General features: G+C 43.7%; 3 protein-coding genes across 3 annotated transcripts in view; 2 read left to right on the top strand and 1 right to left on the bottom strand.

Annotated features, from left to right (window-relative positions):
- crlf1a (cytokine receptor-like factor 1a) overlaps positions 1–6,737 on the top strand; it is a 39,542-nt gene extending 32,805 nt beyond the window's left edge. Inside the window, exons 7-9 of the mRNA XM_063219734.1 lie at positions 490–583; positions 3,631–3,812; positions 5,270–6,737. Coding sequence (XP_063075804.1) covers positions 490–583; positions 3,631–3,812; positions 5,270–5,293 — 300 coding nt within the window. The 3' untranslated portion in view covers positions 5,294–6,737. The remainder of the gene's footprint in view (positions 1–489; positions 584–3,630; positions 3,813–5,269) is intronic.
- Positions 6,738–8,676: 1,939 nt separating this feature from the next.
- Positions 8,677–12,489, top strand: odf3l2a (outer dense fiber of sperm tails 3-like 2a). The gene is made up of 4 exons (XM_063219733.1): positions 8,677–8,725; positions 9,170–9,280; positions 11,300–11,413; positions 11,927–12,489. The coding sequence occupies exons 1-4, from the start codon at positions 8,677–8,679 to the stop codon at positions 12,412–12,414; spliced, it is 762 nt and encodes a 253-aa protein (XP_063075803.1). The 3' UTR covers positions 12,415–12,489.
- Positions 12,490–14,468: 1,979 nt separating this feature from the next.
- On the bottom strand, positions 14,469–23,687 carry ebi3 (Epstein-Barr virus induced 3). The gene is made up of 6 exons (XM_063219732.1): positions 23,515–23,687; positions 22,022–22,282; positions 21,066–21,183; positions 20,597–20,769; positions 17,510–17,679; positions 14,469–16,573 (listed from the first exon to the last, which is right to left on the bottom strand). Exons 1-6 carry the CDS (start codon positions 23,651–23,653, stop codon positions 16,424–16,426), a joined length of 1,011 nt encoding a protein of 336 aa, XP_063075802.1. The 5' UTR covers positions 23,654–23,687; the 3' UTR covers positions 14,469–16,423.
- Between the last annotated feature and the right edge of the window lie 867 nt (positions 23,688–24,554).

Below are 24,554 nucleotides of genomic sequence, written 5' to 3'. Positions count from 1 at the left end.
TTTGCTTTACGATTGAGCTGTGTCGTGCTTATTCGAAAAGCAAAAATGTGGCGGGTTTTCCCCCTAAACGATGTGTATTAAAGAAAAACAGCAGAAAAACTGTTATTTTCGAATAACTGACCCTGTTCTTAGACTCAGACTTAGACTTAGACTTCTTTACTGTCCATTAAACTTGCATGAAATGAAAAATTAGCTTCGGTGGTGGCATAAAGACACACAAGAAAAACACACATCACAGTCAACACAATAAAGAATAAATAAATAAATATCTATCAAAGTTCAAGAGACTCCTTGTGCACAAGCCCTCAGTAATGCAGGTGCAGGTGTTAGGCAGGAGAAGGTGAACAATTAACAACATTCAAAAGACACCGCACATTGCTTACTGTTCTTTTTCTTACTTCATTTTTCAGAGCGAACAACGCGTTATATATACTGTATCTATATAGATGATAAGACCCTGACCCTGTTGTTGTCTTCCCTCCTCCCCAGGTGCGGTGTAACCCGGTGGGCATGCTGGGCTCCAGGAAGGCGGGCATCTGGAGCGACTGGAGCCACCCGACCGCCGCCTCCACGCCTCTCAACGGTGAGACAGTCCACCCACTATATCACCATATATCACAAAAATATACACATACTGTGTAGTACCACAGGTGGAGTTGCAGGTTAACCATTTTAAGAAAATGTACTATTATGACATCACGTTGGGGGTTCCACAGGCTCATAGGAGTCTATGTAGAACCTTAGAATCCTAGGGGAGTTCCCCCAACGTGATGTCATACCTGCAACCCCACCTTTAAATGTCACTCAAATACTGAGAATACTCAAAATGCGATACAATGGCAATTTGGCTTCATAAAACGATATAAAAGAATTGTAAAAATGGCTGGCAAAACAGCTCACAGAGAAACAGCTCACTGTCCAGTATTCAATATCTGTGTGGTTTTAAGATTTCCTCCTCAGAAATGCAAAACCACCATCCACAGGTATGCCTCCACGCCCCCTGTCCATCCTGCACCGCCCACATGTAAACTCACTCGCTCAACAGAAACAAATTCACTAACGTAAAAAAAATGCCACAAAACTGCCGCCTCCACGGCTCTCAACGGGGAGAGAGTCAGGCCTCTAAATGTTTTTCATCACCAGCCAATAGGGCTAGTCAGTGTTAATCCTCCTAGCCAAACATAAACTCACCAACAGTCAAAGGGGCTAGTGAGTTATCTTTTCTACCATCACAACTATGTTTTCACCAGCATTTGACCCGTTGGCATGTGTTAATGTAGAGTCCCTCAACAGTGAGAGCAGGGTCGGTTTTACCAATTGGAGGACTAGGCCATTGCTTAGGGCCCCCACCAAAACTGCCCAATGAAGAGGCCCTCAACAGTTGTCCTCTCCATGCTAAATGCCAGCTAAGATAATTCAAGAGGGCCCTGAGTCTCGCGTAGGGACAACAAATTAGCCAGGCCGGGCCCTCCTAGTGACACAACACCCTCAGTGTTGCTTCTAGTCAGGCCAGGAGCAATACAAATATCGTTTCTGAGTTCCAGAAAAATTGGGAGCTCCTCCCACTTTGTCGAGAAGCAAACAACCAGTAGCAAACCAAGGGAGGTGGGTCAACCATGCCGTTTTGGAGACGTACTGCATGCTCTTGGTCAGACCAAGTCTAGAAGAGATTTGAAATTCGATGATAATCAGGCTACTCCAAATGGCTAGAACGGCCACTGGGTGAGAGAGTTCACCTGCCTGTCCACTACGTCTCGACCGCATGTAAACTCACTCGCTCAACATAAACAAACTCACTCACTATAACGTACCAATGAAAAAACAAAAGGCAACTTGAAACACAAGCTTGACAAGCGCCAGGTACAGAGTGGTGGATTCAGAACACTGGTTCCTCTGTTTCATTTTGGAAAAGAATGAGAGAAAAAAACACAGCTGGCATAAAAAACAGCAGCGTGAAAAAAACATCAATAAGCCAACAAAAAATGAATCAACAAAAAGCAGATACACCATACTCGGCTCAGTTTCCCTTGGTATTACTATTTGCATATAAGAAAGGCGTCATTATTCCTATTCCTATTACAGCAACTCTGTTTCGCATATTCTGTAAATACTGTATAATTGAATGCTGTGATTACGCATAGACTATTAGTCCAAAAGATGCATGTGTAATGAGTTGATCTTGCTTCCGTTCTATTCCTTCACTGTCCGACTGTTCGTTTAACTCCTTTGTGCAGTGCATGTTATAACCTTATTGTCAGCAAAATTGTAATGACAAAGTCTTAATCTGTCACTTAAGACGCAAAGTAACGTCATAGCAGGGGTGTGGTAGCTCGATGAGCTAAGATGCCATACCGTAATGCCGGCGACCCATGTTCGATTCCGACCCGAGGTCCTTTCCCGAACCCTCTCCCCCCTCTCTCTCTCCCACTCATTTCCTGTCTCTCTCACTGTCCTGTCTGCTAGATAAAAGGTGGAAAAGCCCCAAAAATATTAAAAACGTAACGTCATAGCAATGATGTTAAGATGTAGTTGAGTCTTTCCAGCAAAGAGTGAATGGGCCTGCTGTCTGGCTACGGCCATTATCCCTTTGGTCCTATGGAAGGATTTCACACAATGTTCATTGTTAATTGAGCAACTCAAACAGAATTGGATTAAATCAGTGCTAACAGACTCCTTTTCCTCTCAAATTTGATGTTTACTCTATTACAGGCCACAAAGTTGATTGTTTTAAGTCTGACTCTGTAGTGGACTTAATGACTTAAAAAATCTTAACTTAAAGTAATCATGGGAACACTCGCATGGAAATTACGTTACGACAAAACGGGTCAGGTTTGTTTGCCCAAAACAACTTTTATCGCTTTCAACATCTTTGACAGCACACTACACGAAACAACAATAGCGGCCCTCAGAGCGAGGCTCTCGGCCGGGAGATGAAAGAGAGTTCTCAAATGGAACATACTGCGGATTCTACTACAGCTACGCTAATCTTGCTGTGTCGTCCGCTAATAAAACACATATTGCCGAGACAATGCAATCAAGTCGCATGCGGAGCGCTGACACATGAAACCTATTAGCCCATGTCATCCCCATCTCCATTTCGTGGTTCACCAGAAAGCTACAGGGGAACGTTAGCTTGATTTTTTTTTCTCCTCCGCTGCTCCGTGATCCCCCTGTGTTCTAGATCCTTTAGATTAGCCGGGGTTCTTCTCTGGTGCTAGCCAGGGCTGGCTTGGGGGAGAAATAGGGCCCGGGCACTTTTGGCTGAAAAGGGCCCCCCATAATTAGAGGTACAGAACTGACACACTGGCGGGCCACGCACCCTCGTGGGCACCTATTTTCAGAAAATGAAGTGTCTGAAAATAGAGGCCCACGAGGATGTGGGGCCCACCGGGAAATGCCCGCTATGTCAGATGGCCAGTCCAGTCCTGGTGCTAGCCATCTGGAAGCACAGGGGAGGGTTTGGTGTATTTATTTAAAGTGGTCAGGATTTATTTTTAACCGGCTTTCTTGTTTGGTGTGCAGTGTAAACTGTGGCCGCACATACAAGATTAGGCCGATGCCCGATGTGACGATCCCTTGTTGTCGGGATGTTTTAACCGCCTCTTCTTGTGCCCTTTTTTTCCTCCTCAGAGAGGATGATGGGTGGCTCGTGCGATTCCAAGTCGGGGCAGCAGAACTCCACGTTAAGGCGGGACCTCAAGCAGTTCTTCGGCTGGGTGCGGAAGCATGCCTATGGCTGCAGCAGCATGTCAATCAAACTCTACGACCAATGGCGGGTCTGGCTGCAGAAATCGCACAAAACGCGCAACCAGGTAGGTAAGGAGCCCCAACTTCCCAACTATTTATTTTATTTAGTAATTCTTCGTGTTCCGTTTTTTTAATTTTAATGAATTATAAAACAAACAAAGGGGAGCAGAGCCTTGGGACTGTTTATGCTGTTGGCTGTGTCGACAGCTACATCCTCATCAGACAAGCTGTCTCCGCTGTCGCCGGTTTTATAGGCTTTTGGTTGTTTGTGTATGTCCCCGTTGCTTCACACATTTCAAGCCAGATGAATTCCCTTGTTAGTGTGCAAAATCTTTTTACGACAATCACAGGACCTTCCATCAGGACACCACAACACAGGCACTCTGGCATACACATGTAAATATAACTAGAACAGACCATCGAAGACCCTTCTCAGTCCCTGCCCCTCCTCTCCACCCCCCCTCTTCCGACATACCCCCGTGTCTGATGTGGTTCTGTTTGTTGTGTTTAATGACGTGCACCAAATGGTGACCAGGGGGACTGAACCAAGTCCAGCTAGAGTGGGGGTTGGTGGGGTTGGGGGGTGGTGGGGGAGGAGTGGCCGGGCTGGGCTGGATTAACACACAGGCTAGATATGGCTGCAACCTAGGGGCCCCCACCTGCCAGAGAGCCCCAGATTGGTCAAAGGGGCGGGCTGTGCCGGGCCGGGCCGAGCTCAGAGCTGGTACAGGCAGGGCCGGATTAACGCACAGGCTAGATACGGCTGCAGCCTAGGGCCCCCACCACAGGCTAGATACGGCTGCAGTCTAGAGCCCCCCACCACAGGCTAGATATGGCTGCAGTCTACAGCCCCCCGCCACAGGCTAGATACGACTGCAGTCTAGGGGCCCCCACCACAGGCTAGATACGGCTGCAGTCTAGGGGCCCCCACCACAGGCTAGATATGGCTGCAACCTAGGGCCCCCCACCTGTCAGGGTTGGTCAAAGTAGGGCAAACAAGATGCGCAATTGAAAAGTTAGTCTGATGTTGAGTTTGATTTTTCAATCTTGTTAATACTCATTCTTGGCTTGAAATTATGACACCGTCTATCTAATTTTATTTTGGAATTTGTCCTCTGCGGGGGCCTACAGCAACCTATAGCCTAGGGGCCCCATAGCAGCTTAATCCGGCCCTGGGTTAAGTCCAGGGCAGGCGCTGATGATCAGAGCCATGTTACGGGGCCAAACCGCTTTCAGACTCCGAGGCAGATACCATCGGCATGGTGGCTTTTTTTTCCCCCAGCGCAGAAGTTTCCACTTCAAGAAGCTGTCACATTGCCGGCTAGACACCGTACTGCATCTCTCTGAGAGGATGTTTAAGCTTGATAAAGTCGAAAGATAACTTTAATTCGGTACATTATTTTCATTTTAGTGACATTATGACATTTTGGTTGTATATACATATGTAGAATGATTTGCTTCTTTTATTTATATATTTTTTTGTAGGCTACTTTAACGTCTGTGCTTTTTCTTCCCCCCTCAGGTTCTTCAAGATGATAAGTCCTAGCACCTGCTCTTGCAATACAGCGCCAGCCAGCTCTGAAGAGGGACATTAATAACTTGTACGAGAGACTCATCCTCCTCCAGACTGGATGAACCGTTGTTTGGCTCTTCCCTAAATACTAAAAAGAGCCTGCTGCTGCTGTGGGTGGAATAAATCAAAAGACTTTTTCTGTCGGCACGGCAGGACAGCTCGCAGGGGCGCACAGGAACTCACTCTGCGTTTCCAAAAACCAGCCCTTGTGTGCCCGGCTTTCACAAGTGCCTTTCACAGTGCCGCCGACAAAACACAAACTGTTTAAAAACTGTCTCTCCTCCGACAATGGTGACATTAGCAAGAGCCACTGTTAACATATGGTGGTGTTGAAGTGGTGAAGTGGAGTCCTTTTTTTACCAAGAGAGGGGGAGCCGGTCAACAGCAACAGCCAACAGAGGAAATTTGCACATTGACATATTGGAGTGATGTATAAAGCCATTAACATGTGCGTGGAATCATCATCGTCTATATTTGCTTCAGGGGTCATTCTAAAACCATTCCAGCAGCAGCTACGTATCTGTGTCAACCATCCCAAACTGTAATGTCTGAAAGAATGCATCACAATCATCACACAGCATCATCACCCCCTCCCCCAATGTTTATGTTGTTTTGCTGATGAGGTCAGAGGGAAGGCCAGAGGGGGTATTCTCCAGTTGGACCACTAAACTGTTGCAGTATTAATGTGGCAGATGAGGAGAATGAGGCGTTTACAACTGCCACAGCTAAGAAGGTTTACCTCACGTAGTACCTCGGTAAAAAAAAACAAAAAAAAACCACACACTCACACACCTTTCTTGAGTTGGTTAGGATCACAGTCCACAACAAAAACGTTGACTACAGAGTTTCAGTGTATTTGGAATTCTGTTCCACTGTATCTGGACATGATCCGTGGATATACACAAATTAGGGTCTTTGCGCAAATCATTACTTTGTATCGCTTTCGTCACTCACGTCCAAGACCACCCAGTGGAACATCCGAGAAACGGGATCGAGGGGGAAGAAAAATAAGAAATTTGCAGTATTCCCTCCCGTGGCAAATCAATACGCTAAAGGTAAACAGCCCGCAACCATGGATTTAGGGGCAAACGAGGCTGCCAAGGATTCTTTCATTTGAACTCTTGACTTGGGAAAGGGGGGCGTCCTCGCGGCTTCTCTGTGGTCTTAAACACCCTGCTTTACTTTGGCACCCTAATTCACTGAAGCTGGATTTTTAGGTGTTTATTGTCAATGAACAGTTTGTGAATAGTTGTGTTTATATTTGAGTACATTTTCACCGCTTTTATTTTTGTACCGAATTGTATCAGCATATTTAAAAACAAATGTTCAAAGTTATGTTTTTGTTGTTCCTAAATTATGTATAGTTATTACTTATTATTATATTGCTGACTGAAAATTGAAAACCATAATATTGTTATACAAGTCACTCTTTGAGATAAACTAAACTTGGAAAAAAAGTGGAGTCATTTATTCCAGTTTCAACATGCGTGCGCACACCACCACAAATGCATATTTCCTTTAAAAACAACAACAATGAAGAAGGACCACCAGCTGCAACATACTAAAAAGGACCATATTACGATCCGCAACAGGCGCGATGATTCATGTGAATGTGAACGGTCCCCTTTGAGAGATTACCCACCACACTGGGTCCTCTCCACGGTCAGTAACTCAAGTCCCAGCCTGGGTGACAGTGCGTATAGTGGTGGAGAGTTGGGGAGGGAATTAGCGCTTTTCAGGGAGGATCCCATTTGCACTGCACCAGACGTGACATGACAAGATATGACACGTTACATTCCACACTGTCTGTAGTGTTGCCATTAAGACCTCGTGATGATTAGCTGTGAAGTGAAGTAGTCAGACTGAGTGATAGTTAGAACAATGATTTGGTTGTTTCCTGGAAGTTAGAGAATGCGCGCTCATCATCAGTTAGCTAGCACAGGTACTGGACCAAACAAAATATTACTCAAAGGAGAATATAGGTCCACAACACTGCTCGATGCTCCCAAGCCAAGTTTAATGGCACAAAACGGTATATTTTGTATAATTTTATAGGCCCATGTTTTCCTTTCTTTGTTTTTTTCCCGGGCCGTGGCGAATTGGTATTTTTTTTCAGTCAATATATATTACAGTGCATTGTTAACGAGGGCCGTTTGAAAAGCAACTCTAGGCTTATTGGTATCGTGCCCCGCGGGTTATACTCTGGCCTAGGCCCCATGCCCAGTGCGCGCGCTCGCAAGGTCCAGAGTTAGAGAAGCTTAATATTTAATGTCCGTGTGCTGGTCAGTTTCCATTTACACTTGGCTTCTGGCTCCGTCCCTTCCTTTGAGGTGGATGTTCAGGCCAAGATACGGCTGGTGGTACTGGGGTCGATCTGCGGCAATTACATGCGTTAGGCTACCCAAAAACGAGGCAGCGGGCATTTCCATCAACTTGGAAATCACACCGCAACAATAAAGAACGTTCAAGATGTTGCGTAATGTTTAAAAGAAACTCAATAGGACCCGAGGCTGGTGTGCAATGTTACTCTTGGACGAGGGACGGGGTTACAGAGCAAGTTCCAGAGAGATTTAATTTGATAAGAGTGATGGACGGGTCCGGGATAGATGATGCGAGTGGGTCGTCGGTGTGGAGTTCGCCAGGCTTACTTAACAGATAGTGTTACTCGAGACGGTGGCCGTAGGTGACTCAGGCTGACACATTTGTCTTTGCTCTTGCTTGCTGTGCTTGCGGTGTAATTTTTCCACGAGATAGGGTCCCATTCAGTAGTAACGGTATCATTCCAATATTGCTGCTTCAGCGCACCTCACACACCTGCGCGTAAAGGCAAACGCACGCGTATTTAGGTGCGCATGGTGCGATACAACCCTTCATACTCAAAAGCTAGACACTTCCACTGGCCTTTTCACACGGTGTTGTCCATTACAATCTATTCTGTTCTGAAAATGACAGGACTTTCTATATATGAGGCCAAGGAGAGCTTGCATCATGTCAGCATCTTCTTGAAATCTTTGGGCGTTGCTCAACATCTGGCGCTGTTTGGAAACCGCACAAATGCTTTGACATTATCTCATTAGTGTTATTGTGTTAGGGGCATAATTCATCCGAGGAGGATGTGTCAGGCAACAAGTTGGACGTTAAGCTGAAAACTTCCCCCTTTCCTTCGCTCAAACGAGGATAGGGTTTCTGCTATCTCGTAAAAGTCATATATTATTCAGACTGGACAGTGGAGCGCTCTACTGCGAGAGCCCTGGAGATTTCAGAGGCTGTGTAGTCGATGAGCCGGGCTGCTCAAACAAAACGCCGCTGTTTGTCTCTGTGACTGCCGTAAACGCGGTGCGGAAGATCGGTGGTCCATGGGGGAGGTCTTGAAGAGGAGGCCCATCATCTCTGGCAGAGAGCGGGGTGAGTGGTGTGCTGTGCCGACAGGTTCCTGGATTGAATCTTGACGGGCGCCAGATCTCTCGCATTTCCTTCAATAAATCTAGCGTCTCCTTGAAACAAATCTATCATGTGCGTTTTAAGTGTATAACAATTCACCAGCGATTAGCTAATTTGCATCACATTTGACATTTATGGAATGATAATTCAGAACATTATTCAGACTGCTAAGAGTTATTTGTTGCAAAAGTGAACGCCAAATGTTTCCAGATGAATGCGCCTTACATCGTCACTCCAACTCAGATTGTAATTCTTGTTTCCCCCCTCTCCTCCAAAACTGGTAAATGTCTAACAGTCATAAATAAAAAACGAACGCCTTATGCAACGCCTTCCTTCGGGAGGCTTTCTATTTTTACACGAGAGGTACTTGAACCACTTTCGTTTGTATGTGAAACTGACTTTCCTCAGGGCCGGGTCCTGGACGCTATGCGCTGCCTCCTACCATCGGCCACATCGGGCACGACTACACCAAGCCCTGCAGCCCGGCCTACTCCTTCCACAGCCGCATGAGCAGCACCAGTGAGTTACTTACTTCCAGGGCTCTAAATAAACTTTTTTCATCACCAGCCAAAATGGATAGACATGGCCGTAACTAAAATTGAGGACACAAAGGTCATGCTCTCTGTATTTTGTTCAGAAATGTAACATTTAGGCCTATCTATGGTGAACATCGATATATGATCAACAATGTTAAATTCAGTCTGTATACACCAGCCCCATGCCATCCTTGAGGCAATGATTAATGAAAACAAACTGAAGAGTTTGACTGAAGAGTTTGAAGCAATCTAAATGTACAGTGTGCGGTACAGCGCATTTGACCTCAGTATTTGAAAATGTCTCGCTACGGCCCTTAGTAGATGTTAGTCTTGCAAGCCAAACCTACACTCACTAATGGGTCAAAGTGGGTAAGTGGGTCTTTTCTACCAGCCACACTGAAATGTCACCAACATTTGGCTGGTTGGCTGCTAAATGATCACCAGCCAACTGGCCAAATGCCAACCAGCCTAGTCAGTGTGTATCTGGATAGTGAGCAGGGCCCCTGTTAAGGTTTTGGAGGCCCTAAGCATAACCGGTCAGGAGCCCCCCCTCATAATTAAATAATAATAATAATAATAATAATAATAATAATACAAAATATAATAATACGTTTTTTAGTCAATCTCAATGTATGAGGCCAAATTTGGGGTCAAAGTGGTTGAGCAGCCTGATCTCCTGACACGGATGTTTGGCAAAATCCGTGCTCCTGGACACGATTTTGTGTCCTTAACATCCGTGTCCAGGAGCACAGAATTTTTGGAGATCATGTTGGGTGGAGGCCCTAATCACTCTGCTTACTCTGCTTATGCCTATAGCGGCGGCCCTGCTAGAGAGGTTAACTTCTTCTAGCCATTTTGGCTGGTGATGAAATCAGTTAATTTAGGGACCTTACTTACTTACTTCACCTTTGCTGACATAACCATACCAGACTGCAGTCTTGACCTGAAAACTATTTGTGTTGGGGTTGTTGTAACACACCGGCAGACGGATGATGATGACACCTGCCACCAGGGGCTGGACTGGGCTGGGGTAGGAATGGGGCCCGGGTACTTTTGGCTTAAAGGGGCCCCTCATAATTAGCGGCGCAGAACTGACTCCCCCTTGTGGTCCCCTATTTTTAGAAATGTAAAAAGAAAAAAAGGGCTCACGAATGTGTGGGACCCACCGGGAAATGCCCACTATGCCACATGGCCAGTCCAGCCCTGCCTGCCATCAAAAGGGAATTGGGATTCGACCTCTTGTAGTCTGGTGCCTTTAGGGATTCGACCTCTTGTAGTCTGGTGCCTTTAGGGATTCGACCTCTTGTAGTCTGGTGCCTTTGGTTTACGCATCATTTCTAAAGATAGTCAGCTGAGAGAATCAGGGCAGTGTGTTACACCACAGGCCCCCAGAGGTTATGACATCATGAAATGTGATGATTGAGGACCACAGAATGAAAACACCAGCATAAGAACAAGTAGCCTATAGCCAGGTCTATTGGAAATAAGGCAGGGATGCTGTTAGCCTGGGCCCCTACACAACATCAATTTGGAGATGCTAATCTTACTAGCCAAACATACACACCCTACCAAGGCAGCTTGTAAATTCTATTCTGCCGGCCAAACTGAATTTTCACCAGCATTTCACCGGTTTGCCGATGTTAATTTAGAGTTATGTGCACCTTGCACCTTTCAGTGGTCTAACAGGGCTCCCCAATACAGGATAATACATTCTAATATGTAATAGTAATATAAGTAGTAAAAATGTAGAAATAAGCACAGTAGTAAAACAGTAGAAAGAAACAAAGGTCAGCAATACAAGTTACTGTTATAAAATAATAAAAGTATGTGGTATATATGGTATGGGTCCTTGCATGTGGTGTGGGGGCCTTGGTGACAATAGTATTTGAGACCAAATGGCATTTACTTTATGTATGTGTGTGTATGTTGTGTCTTGTAGTGGTCTCGGTGGACTCCAGTCCGGGTCTTTATATATGTGTGTGTTCTGTGTTGCGTCTTGTAGTGGTCTCGGTGGACTCCAGCCCAGGTCCTCAGTATCACATCGGTGCCAAGATGACGCGCCATGGCCGCGACGGCACGCCGTCCTTCTCCATGCTCGGACGCAACAAGAAATCAGGTGACCATGCATGGCTTTCAGTATTTAAAGTGAACAAGGGATTGGCAAAATGGATTCATTAGTTACAATCTAGTGCCATATATTATGGGGTTTTTTTTTTCATTTTGTTGTAGGAGCTAACCTGTAGCCAGGGGCGCCGCCAGAAATGTTGGGCCCCATGAAAGATTTGAATGTTGGGCCCCCTTAAGGGCCTCTACCAGTGCTGTCAGTGCCTGGGCCCTTAGAACCTGTAACACGACACTTCGATACTTAAGAATGCCCCATGATACACTACCATTTCATTCGATTGTCGGCCGTTGGATCAATACATCGATATACGTGAAAAGATAAAAAACTCTATTTGAGGCACTCCTTTTAGCTTTAGTAAGGAGTGCCTCAAATAGTGTTTTTTATCTTTTCATGGAAGTTTGGACGCCCAAGTTCTTTTTGATGAGCACCCTTTTTTACTAACTGGATACATGACCCAGTGAAGTATTCCCTTTCATCTTTTTGTTACATTGATATCCTCTCCAGGTGAGTTGTTCCAGACGCCCGGCCCGGGAGCCTACAGCCCGGAGAAGGCCCCTCCCGTCAACCTCCATCACCGGCCCCCATCCTACTCCATGGGCTCCCGCACGCGCTACCGCGCCACCGACACCGTGCCGGCGCCCAACTCCTACACGCTGCCCTCACTCATGGGCACCCCGGCCCCCAACAAGCCCGCCAGCCCCTGCTACACGCTCTCGGCACGCCGGAAAACGGGCTCGGCCTCCGAGGACCTGGCCATGACGCCGGGGCCCGGCAAGTACAACAGCACGGACCCCAGCGTGTACCTGCACCGGCAGCCGTCCTTCTCCATGCAGAGCCGCACCTCCAGGCCCAACGACGCCACGCGCAAGCCGGGCCCCGGCACGCACGCCTCGGAGAAGGTGGTGGCCCACCTGCCGCGCCCGCCCTCCTTCTCCATGGGCGTCCGGCACTCGGAGTTTGTCACGCCGCTCGTGGTCGACGTGTGGGAGTGATATGGGAAGTACTTGTGGCTTTGCTTGGGCACAATGATGACGTTTCGACCTTAAGGTGAGGATGACCACAAGGTCGAAACATCATCATCATGGCAGTGAATGAATAAAATAAAAAAAAGAACTTAAAGAAGAAAAAATACAAAGAAGCTTGAAAAGCTTTTTTATTTTACTTTTAAATACTGACATGGGATGGTGGGTTTCGGGACTGTGATCTCCGCTCTAGTCTGCTCGTGGCTGGTGTGTATGGGAGTGAGATAGCCTGGGAACTCCCATACTGCCTTTAGTTCTACACAATTGTTTCAATCTGAAAGACAGTCTGGCGAGGATGACTCATAACGGACAAGATCATGGTCCCTGTCTCTGTCCAATCAGAGAGCGGGACGGGTGTGTCATAATGGCTAAGCATTCCGACCTTTACAGTTTCTCTGTCCAATCAGAGAACAGGGTAGTGTGTCATAATAGCCAAGTATTCTGCCCCCTACGGAATTTACAATAGGCAACTCCCCAGACCTAATCTCAGTTGTGATTAGGTCTGGTGTCAACCAGGCAAGGAGTGAGATGGTGTTTTGACGTTCTGCTGTGCTGCTTGTGGTCCATATGTTGTGTGTAGAGAGAGGCGAGTACAGACGTGAAGGTGATGTGACCACCTGGGGCCCAAGTCTCAACCTTTCAAACCCACTTAGCATTGTAGTCCATCTTTCCATGTCAGCATGTTAACGGTAGTTTTTCCTTTTAGAATGTGGAAAAGCACAACACTGACACATATAACAGGGGAGTTGACAGCCCAGAATTAGCATGAATTAGCAGAATTAAAAATTGTATGTATTGATGGGAGGGCCCTTTCCTATGATTTTATCTTGGGCCCCGGCCAAAGCTGTCAGCGACCCTGCTTCCACAATTACCTACCTACCAGACCAACATCAAAGTGTAGTGTAGTGTTGTGCTTTTCCACAGGCAACAAGAGGATTCCTCCTGTCATGTGCTGCACCTGCAAAAAAACATGTTTGAAGGTGTGTAGGTCACCTTCTCTATACCGTAGTTTTCCCACAAGATCTACTTGAGATCAGTGCCTGTCTGAACAACAGGGTGAATTTTGGTTGATCAGTTATACTCTCCAAATGTATTTCTACAAAAAAAGCTGAATTCTACACATTCAACCTGTAACAATTACTTGATTTGGAGGATTTCGTCCTACGGTATCAATGGATTTTGCAAATCAAGTCTTTTCAAGATTTTTTAGGGTATAAAGGTGATGATACACAGGGCAAATTTCTGAGCAACGTGCCCCGGCAACGACTTCATAGGATGATGTTTAGACTGTTCATCACATAACCTCTCTATCAAGACAACTTGGATTAGCCATAGACAACTTTTTTTCAACAATTTCATCAGAAATAACAAGAACCAATCTTGATGTTTGCAGGCAACATTGCTCAAAATGTGTCCTTCGTATCATGAAAGGTATTAAGATAGAGATTAAGATATTATTTTGTTCTTGATCACACCATAGATAGACCTTTATAGTGATGGACTGGAATTCCAGTATGGCCGAAAATACATTGGACTTGAATTTTGAACAACTTGACCTATGTAACCAAATGATCATCAGAAGCATAATATTTTGCACTGTCTCAGGGAATTTTTAAAGTATTTTTTTCCAAATAAAATGTTCAAAATATCAGATCATTCTCAGTCCTCTGTACAGTTCCAGAGTGACATTTTATTTTATAGTACAATTGTGAGTAGCCCTTGTAAAGACCAAACTTAAGCTTTTAGATGAACCAATACTGTTTTCTGGAGCATTGAGTAGCTTCTTCAAGAGAACTAGCACATTCTGTAAAAAAATGAAAATCACAAAAAAATGAGAAAAATATATGTTGCCTCTTAATGCACGCCGTACCTCCTGTGGCACACTGTAATAGACATTGAAAGTTAACTTCTACAGTACTACACTGCTATGACAGTGCATGAGGCCTTTAGTATAACAACATGACTTGGTCATTGTCATCCTGGTAACACCTAATTTATAATGCTGTGTCTTAAGTGGTTAATAGCAATTTTCTCAATTTCGCTCTTGGAGACATGCGCCTCTGGGTTTGTCACAATTGCAGTCACAATTGCATACAAACACTACACAGAGGATGACACTAAACATGTACATTAATAAGAAAGTTTTACAAATAACAGTGTGCTGTATTCAGGGCTCTAAATTAACTTTTTAGTCACTAGCCAAAATGTCTACTAGATGTTAATCTTTCTATCCAAACACACACTCACTAATGGGTCAAAGTGGCCAGGAAGTTTTTTTTTCTACCAGCCAGGGGTCTAAACTAACACCAGCCAACAGGCCAAATGCTGGTAGAAAACCAACTTACTTACCAAGTTCTACCAGCCCTTTTGGCAAGTGCTGAAAAAAGTTAATTTAGAAGTTAATTCAGAGCAGTGCTACCATGCAGCCAGAATTAAATTTTCACCAGCATTTGGCCGGCTTAATTTAGAGCCCTGTCTGTATTAATTAGGGAGGGTGGTTGCAGTGCCCAGTGCTCTCCTCCTCTCCTATGACTAATGGCAACCTGAGGGTGACATCATCCCCACATGCTGCTCCCTAAACACTGTTGCCATGGCTGCCCCCTTCTCATGTGTGTGTGATAAGTTAAATGGAACGGTTGGATTACATTGTGTACTCTATGTGCTGTCGTCGTGCTGTGCACGTACGCAATCACAATTACAATTACCAATGGTAATATATTTTTTACTACTACTTTGATCACTGGCCTTGCATTAGATGAGGCATTTACACGTATAATAGTATTTTCGCATTACATTTCATTTGAGATTAATTGAAACAATAATATAACAGCAACAACCATGTCACTTGCCTAAATGTATTAGGCCCGCACAGTGTTATAGAGTGGTCCGGATTTTAGGCTTAAGCTCCAAAAAATAAGTGTGTTTAATGCAATAAAGTATATCTTTTTTGGAGGCCAAACCCAGTATGCGGCGTGCAGACCACTCTATCACACTCTCTACCACAGGGGTGTCAAAACTCATTTCAGTCCAGGGGCCATATACAGCCACTTTGATCTGAAGTGGGTCACTGAGTTTCCCAAAAACTCTTAAGTAGTACTTAAGCCTAAGTAATATGTAAATATGAGGGGCCATAGGCAATATAGAACACCACTGAAAGTGTATGCATACAGTAATTTTATAGGCCCACATACCCTATTTCTCGCACATGCAATTAAAATGTTTGTGCAAAGTGCATGTGCTAGGTAAAATAGTGTATGTATAGACTTCAATAATGATGTGAGACCTATTCTGATATATTGCCTAGGTGTCCCCTCATACTTAAGTACTACTTAAGGTTTTTTGGGAAACGCAGCCCTGGTTAGTAAGGTTATTGTGAATAATGCAGATTTCTGCTTCATTTTACGACATTATTGCTTGTCAATCTTCTTGAGGACACTCCTCTTCTTCGCTGTCCCATTTTCTCTGTCAACTGTCCCATGTTGCTAATGTTGTGCTGTTTGGTTCATTTCCTAATATCTAGTGTCCATGTTTGTAAGTCAGAGGCGTGCTCAGTGCCTTTAGAAAGATGAAAAAAGTATTCTTGTGGGTGCTCTTTGGTTCAAGGTTCAATGTCAAAAAGTTGCTTGAAAAGAGAAAACGCTTTTCTTCACCAAGGCACTCCAAAAAATATAGTTAAAAATGTCTTTATTATTATGACATGTCCATTAAGGACTTTAAAATTGCCTGCGCGTAGCGACGCCGCTACTTTTTACCCCCAGTAATGTAATTGAGTATTTTGGTAATTAAAAAAGAAATCATGCCATGACAGGAAAGGACTTCTTTTTTGACATACTTAAATTTGACCTCATTGACAAGGCTGGGGCCAGATTGAAACCATTTAGCGGGCCTTATGTTTGACACCCCTGGTCTACTAACACTTTTTGTCTGGCACCTGGATTCTTGTTTTTGTGAATATGCACGCACCCTAACCTCCAGCAGCCTAGGCTGGCACAGGGCTACTGATCGGCTCGCTCCAGTCGCTCTGGAGCCCGATGTCCATCATCATCAGTGCGGACACCTGGAAGTGGTACGTGCGCCCGCCCCGCAGGCTTCCCTCCACGGGGATCGAGCAGCAGTCATACGAGTCCACCTGGAACGTCATCAATGATTGGTCATTACATTCAGAGTAGGGGTGGATATTGGCCAAGGGTTCATGATTCAATGCCTATCACGACACACATGCCACGATGTGATTCCGTCACGTTGCATTGCGATTCATGTACTATTGTGATGCGATTGTGATATTTACTTAGGAAAATGTGTAAAAATATAGCTTATTTGTCACTTGCTGTGTAGAGTTCACAAGTCAATTTATTTCATTTTAGCATCTGGGAGAGAGCTTCCTTTACAACAGATCTATTACCTCCCTGCTGAACAAAATTAACCAGTTCCAAATTAAACTTTATTATTAATTGATTGTCATGAATTAACACAAAATAAGTATATCATGACAATAAGTATTGCGATGCATTGTCATGACGATTTTTTTGCACACCCCTAATTCAGAGAGACATGCACAATGGGGTCTCCAATTGGCAAAGGTACAATCAGTAGAGGAGAAGAGGCGAGGGTGAATTTGACCATCAGCTCTGAAAGCAACACTTACAAAACATTAACAAATGATTGTAAATGACTGGGAAATGTTATGCTAATATTTTAGATTAACCAAACATTTACAAATTGTTTGTAAATGAATAAAGATTCTCTGTTAACAGCTTTGTATAATCTTGAACATATTATTTGTAGATATTTTATAAAACATGAATGACATTTACAAGTAGTTAATAGTAAAAACATTTGTAATGTTAATTATTTACTAAGTCTTTATAAGCAGACATTATTATAAAGAGTTACCAGTAGTTTATTTTTCAAGCTACAAATAATCTTCCCAAGGTCCAGTGGTTCTTGCCTGGCAAGGCAGACTGTAACATGAAATGCCACACAAAAAAGATATTCTTATAGTTGTCAACTCATTGGATGTGAATGAAAGTTGGAGGAAAGTAATGCCTCTTCTTCATTTGCTCACCTCAACAGGTTGCCTATTGGAGCCCCAGTAGTATCTGACCTTATACTTCAATGGGAACAGTTCCGGCTCTGGCCACGTTGGAGGGGGGCGCCATTCTACCAGCACACGCCTCTGGTCCCTGGCCTTCCACAGGGGGGTCACCTTGACATCCACAGGGGGGTCTGGCTTCACTGTGAGGGGAAATAAACCCGCAGGACAGGACTGAACTGGTCATCTGACATAGCTGGCATATCCCAGTGGGCCCCACACCCTAATTTGTTTTTATTTGTAAAAAAAATATATATACATATTTTTCCTTAAAGACAAAAGTGCCCGGGCCCTATTTCTCCCCCAACTCAGCCCTGCTGCAGGACACTGACTGCACACATGTTTCCTCTTAAAATGAGACAAAAAACAAACTGTTAGGTTCAAACCCTTAACATTTGTAAATATGAAACACCTGAAATGAAAGACACAGAGAATCCTTAATTAAGTTTCAAGCCGGCTTGGAGAGCGAGAGGGAAGAACCGTCAGCGACCATTTTCCCCAGTCGTTCTAAACGATGTAATAGCCATAAGTCATATTTATTGAAGGATTTTCCCTGATAACAATTATCTCTATCCGCTAAAGGGAAAAGGGGGCGTACCCGGATAGAGATTAATTCATTCACACTCACACACACACACACACAAACACACGAACACACTAGCCAGGCTGCGCCCTCCTAGTGACGCAACACCTTCGGCGGCGCTGCAGATCGGATCTCGATTGCAAGTCTATGATAATCAGGCAACGAACACACAGTCCTTGGCCTGCCATGTGGAGATGCAACTCTGTTGTGTTTGTGCATTCCATTGTTCTGGTACAGATAAAGTCCTCGCACAGTCCAGTAATCTTCTGCAGCCTTGAACAGGAATTCTTGAATGTGAAAGGGCACATTTGTGCCAAGGCAACAGGTTTGCTCTCATAAAGAATAAAATACAGTTCCAACACAAACAAACAAACAAACAAAAACCCCAAACATATCCCACAACAGCAGATTGTGCACCTGATATGTCACGTCAAGGATTATTCAAACACATATGGCTTTTGCAAATGCAATACTTTTCATATGACAGTCTTTCTGTCAGAGCCATCCATTTGAAGTGGTGCGCCATTATGGGACTTTCAAGCTCTGTGTCCTTTGATGCTGACAGAGTGTTTACAAGTTCTTAAAATAGCCTGACTCCTGTTCAATCTGATTACTAGGGTATGATGGGCCCAGAAGTCCAGAGAACAAGACAAGAATAATGTGTAGCACTGCGTTCAGTCCACAATGTCCAATGCCTTTACTGCTGGCACCTTACAATGGTCTGTAAACCTTTGTTATATGGCAGGGATTTTTTTCTTCAAAAAAATCTCTTCTGGTATTAATATATCAACCATTGCCAGCACAAAGTATTGATGTTGAATTCAATAGCCATACTTATCGCTGCTTGTGATTTACACAGTGGCTATCTCAAAAGCTGCTCTGCTATGCACCCCTTTTTTCAAATAAAATCTAAGTGCTGACTGTACCCACTATCATTTACCAGTATATCTTGTCTATGTGACAGTTAACTACACTGGCAACAACGATCCTGGAATGCCTTTGAATCCCCCATTGAACATTACTGCTATTTACAGCTTCTGTCAAAAGCCCACTGCAGGGGTTCTCATAGTTTTGAAGACTGAGGGCCAATATAGGAATCTAATATTGAACTGAGAGCTACCACAGGGCAGGGAGCAACAAAAGAAGATAGAAAAATAAATTCCATTTGCAGTATTACAGTTTTTCTCGATTGCCTCCACACAAGTTCTGGTACTTCACACACAATTCTCGGAACATCTCACCCATTTCCCAACTCCCCTAACCAATGTCACTGAACACTAAACACAATTCCTACTTAACACTCAAATTCCAGTTTTAAAACACACTCTTTTCACACCATTACACACAATTCTCTGGGTTACACTCAATTTTCATAAAGAAAAACACTGGGTTTCTCATGGAACACACTGTCATTCACAACACTACAATCAACTGCAACTATGTTCACTTCCTCATCACATGGGCAAACTCTCTTCATACCGGTTTACAATCTGAAATCATCACCCCATAAGGACACACATTGCATGTCATATTGATGAAAAATGAGTGGATGCAAGGAGAAAACCCATTTGTTTAGTTTTTGAATATGTTATACAAGACATAACTTTCATGTGGTTACCCAATATTTTACAATACATTAGTGCAATTTTTAAATATTTTGAAAAATATGTAAAATATATACACGTCTGTGTACTCCGAGTCTAAAAACAATATTTCAGTATTTTACTACAGAAAAATACCCTCTTTAGTAAGTAGAACACTGAAGAAAATAAGTTTCTACTGTGTTTCAAGTTGAGTATAGAGATTTTTTTCATAGCAATAGGCTATACAGTAATGTAATGGGTTTTTTGTACTGCCAAATAGGCAGTGGGGTTTATCTTTGTGTTATTGTTGTGAAAAAGACATACAAATCTTTCTATTTCTGTTTGTGTGTTGTGGGAATGAAGTTTTTCCAACTTATGTCACAGTATCCATGCAATCCAGAACAAAAAAAGCCCAAGTTACTGGGAGAAATTAGTTTTACCCTGTGCCCAACAGTGTTTTAATGGGTCTGCAAATGTGTATTGTAGTGACTGTCTGTGTGTGTCATTTGACGACAAAATGAGGTTTTTAGAAGAGAGTACATTGTTTTGAGAAAAGACGTGCATTTTTCAGAGGTAGTGAAGAGTTTGGCCCGTTGTGTGTGAGGTTTGGAGATTTGTGTGTAGAGTTTTGAGAATTCGAAGACCGATTCCGAAAATTGTGTGTAGGCAATCGAGAAAAACTGTAATAGTACCAAAGTTGGACCATCTGAAGAAAAATACTGCAGGTTTAGAATTAAGGTTATTTACAAAGATTTTAAGATACTAAATGTCATTTATGGATGTAAGATTATCAACTTATCAACTTAGATGTCAGAAACCAACACAGCCATCTGCAAATACTGTAATTAACCACCAGAAACCAATACAGGCATCATCTGCAATACTGCAACTAACCATTCTCTTCCAGGTCAAAGGACATTAGTGTTGTAGCGCTTCCAAGGGCGTTGGTAGCTGTGATGTTGACGACATATGGCCTGGCCAGCATTTCCAGGTCCTTCATCTCACAGAGATAGTCACCAGACGAGGGGATTGTGTGGCAAGGGAAGATGGCGCCAGTCACCCAGTGTCTGAGTGGTGAAACACAGAGGAAGTCAAAACATATTTTTACACACACACACATGCACACACGCACGGACAGACACACACACACACACACACACACACACACACACACACACACACACACACACACACACACACACACACACACACACACACACACACACACACACACACACACAATCACACACTAATTCAATATGCCGTCAATCTTTTCCATCAATTTTCCGCCATTCTGCCATTAATAGTTCAATTCTCCACAAGTTAATGAATAATACGTAATGTACTCCTACTTTTTCCCTACCTGTAGTTGATGACGTGGTCTGTTGGCAAATGGGTGTGTGTTGCCTGCGAGGCCTTACAGAGGGCCTTTTCAGGGTAACTAGGTGCCCAGCACGTGACATTAGGTGGAGATGGAGGATCTGCGACAGACAGAGAAGAACAATCATAAGCATGACACATTTGACTTACAAAAAAAAGAAAACAGATGTCATTTTGTAATTAATAAATAAAATTAAGTTTATTAATAAAATTAAGACATCTTAAGCTGCAAAATGTACTGTACTTTGGTCAGGGGAGTAAATATTAGTTTAATACTTGGTCAAAAGCGTCTGCTAAATGTAATGTAATAGAGCTTGAAAGTGACGTCACTTCCCCCGATTTCATGGGACCTCAACGTCGTTTTCAGCCAAAAACCATAGCATGTAATCCAATGGCGCTATTAAAATGATATTTCTATCCCCTTCGAGTTGTGCCACGAGCTCCACATACTGTATGTTGTTTCTGATATTTTTGTTTAATTTTTCGTATGAACCCCCAAACTTTTTAGAAAGCTGTGTTTCTTCACATTTTTCATGCAGACAGCCTCGGAACAAAACATTGATACTTCTGCATGAATAATCTTTATCTAGCATCTTAAACAGCATATTTGTAGCCCAGCGCATGTAATGACCGAGATCGGAAGATATTTACTCGTTACCATGTTGTTAGATGGTCAGCTTAGGTCCCGTGAAATGCGGAACTAAGGGGCGGGACTTTCAAGCTCTATGTACTATGGCTCGATCGGCTGGGCACTCGAGTGCTACACCGGCGACCCGAGTTTGATTCCGGCCCGGGGTCATTTGCCGAACCTTCCCCGTCTCTCTCTCCCCGCTCATTTCCTGTCCCTCTGTAACTGTCCTGTCACAGTAAAGGCATAAAAATCCCAAAAACATCTTTAACAAAAAATAATAAATAAAAATAATAATGCCATCCACTCACAGCCAGGCCTCAGGTGCACCCGCTCCATGACCTCCCCCTCGCCGGTCGTGCTGTGGTCGTCATGGCGATGGCAGGTGTAGAGGCCGCCGTCCTGCAGCCTGGCGCTCTGGAGGTAGAGCAGGGAGCCGTGCTGGCCCACCGCTGTGCTTCCATTTAGCCTCCACTCCACCCCCACGCCAGCCCCTGCACCGGCTGCCGACCCTTCACCTGGCGTCGCATCGCACTGCACTCTCACCTCCGAGCCCAACGCCACAAACAACTCTGGACACAACAAGGACACAACTACACAACTGAGCACAGTCACAACATTGATACAACAACTCTGAACACAGCCACAACATTGATACAACAACTCTGAACACAGTCACAACATTGATACAACAACTCTGAACAGAGTCACAACATTGATACAACAACTCTGGACACAGTCACAACATTGATACAACAACTCTGGGCACAGTCATTGATGGCATTGATACAACATTGATGCAATGTTACATTACCATATATAGAGTATAGACTGGAATTCAAAGCCGTAAACGTGTAATGATGCTGTAATAAACATTAAATAATAATAATGTACAGTACATTACAGTACAGTTCACACACACACACGCACACACACACACACACAGGCTCAAAATGGTCAAGCCGCTCGAGAGAATTATAGGGACCATATACAGTATAAACATTAGAGATGGGAAAATGGAAAGGGGGTGTGTAGGTGTTGAGAGAGGTGAGTGTGATTATTGCGGCTACCAGATCCAATTGTGGTTCAGTGCCGCTGTAGCAGAGAGAGTAGAGAGAGAGAGGTTCCATTGGCCCATTGTTTCCGGGTTCTATTATGACCCCCCTTAGGCAGACCTGGGCAGACCTAAGGACTGTTCTATTCATTGTAGGAGCATTATGACACGGCCCTTTAGTCAGACCGGAACCTGTCGCGTTAGGTGCCCATAGAAACCTATTATGTTGGCATATCTCTATACTTAAAGAATCTCTGGCTGTAGGCTAAGCGGGGGGATATCAACTTCTTACGCGCAGACAGAGATGTAAGGTCCACACACTCAACTCCGTTTCTTGAGGTTTATTTTGCTCACCATATCAGCGACTCCAATAGTCTTAAGACCCCAATAGTCTTTCAAGCAAGGTAAAGCAATGTTCCAGAATTAACAGTTTTGAGTTGGTCCATGCGATAGGCGAGAGTGCAGTGCGGTACGAAAAAGGATAGCCTTCCCCAAGCTCACCCTACGCCAAACTGAACTAGCGCGCAGGTGCCAGGTAGGCACTAATTATAGGGCTTCCAATTACGCACCGCATATGCCCAGCGCCACACCCATGTCCACAGTAACCAATAAACAAAAAAACACAAATTAAAGTGAACCAATACCCATAAAGTGTAGCATAATGAAAATAAAAAATATATAGAAAGTAATTATGGCTCCTACAGTGATGAAGACTTACAAAGTCTAGATGGCACAGTTCTCTTAACTTACCCCTAGGTTGACCTGAGAGCGGCCAGGCTGACGAGTCCTCACAGAGACCAGTGTGGAGAGCGGTGAGACCAATACATATAAATAGGAAATAAGAGCAACCACACATGGTGGACTTAGTAAAGGAAGGAGCCAAACGCATATCTATGGTGTGGTTAAAGAGAGATCACATCACAGACTCCAAATGAACACATTTCTTGCATAAGCAGGTTAATGATTAGGAAGTTAATCCATTCTGAGCTAAAAGGCGGTGCATACACTCAGTAAAGATGACTGAGATGTTTGTTTGAACATTGATATATAAACAGTATGTATTTTTGAATACAATAATTGGAAAACATGATGCAAAAGCAAAAACAGAATCCAGCGCTAATATTACACTGTATATACTGCAAGAAGTATACCAATATTGTAGATCTTTATAGAGAAGCCGTGTCAAGAGTGTGCACCTGAACTTTTCCACACTTTCATAAAACAGAATAAAACTATTCAATTATTCAGAATGAATTCCATTTCACATGAGGATTTAAAAACATTAAATATCTCTGGAGGGCTTTTTCAGCTCAGGGCTGAACTTTGAGTTTGTTTGTTGTTGTGAGCTGCCAGGAAATTCCCAGGGTGCAACACAAAAAAGTAGCATGGCCTGCTCCCTACTCACTGTATGGTGTAATGCAGGTATGGAGATAGTTTCTGTTTCTTTTGATGTGCATGTTGCAGTAGGGAGAAAAAGGATTTACGGTACATATTGCAGACACACATTTTCCATTTCATATATATGGCCTAATATTTATATAGGCCTACATATTTTTTAATATACATTGTTTTACAGTATAAAGTTACAGTGTGCGTTAAATGTACTGTGATGAAATTGTACAGTTAGAAAGACAGAAAATAATAAATAATAATAAAAAGACAGAAACTGTGCTTGTAATGGGTTTTATATCAGAGACAATACCTAAGCCAAATTTGTCATAAACAAAAAGAATCCTGAGAAATTGTGACATCACCTGGCCATTCTAATTCTGTGAGTGATGGATCTTTAG

This window comes from Engraulis encrasicolus, chromosome 16 (assembly GCF_034702125.1).
Source record: "Engraulis encrasicolus isolate BLACKSEA-1 chromosome 16, IST_EnEncr_1.0, whole genome shotgun sequence".
NCBI lineage: Eukaryota > Metazoa > Chordata > Actinopteri > Clupeiformes > Engraulidae > Engraulis > Engraulis encrasicolus.
This window is presented reverse-complemented; position numbering and strand designations above follow the sequence as displayed.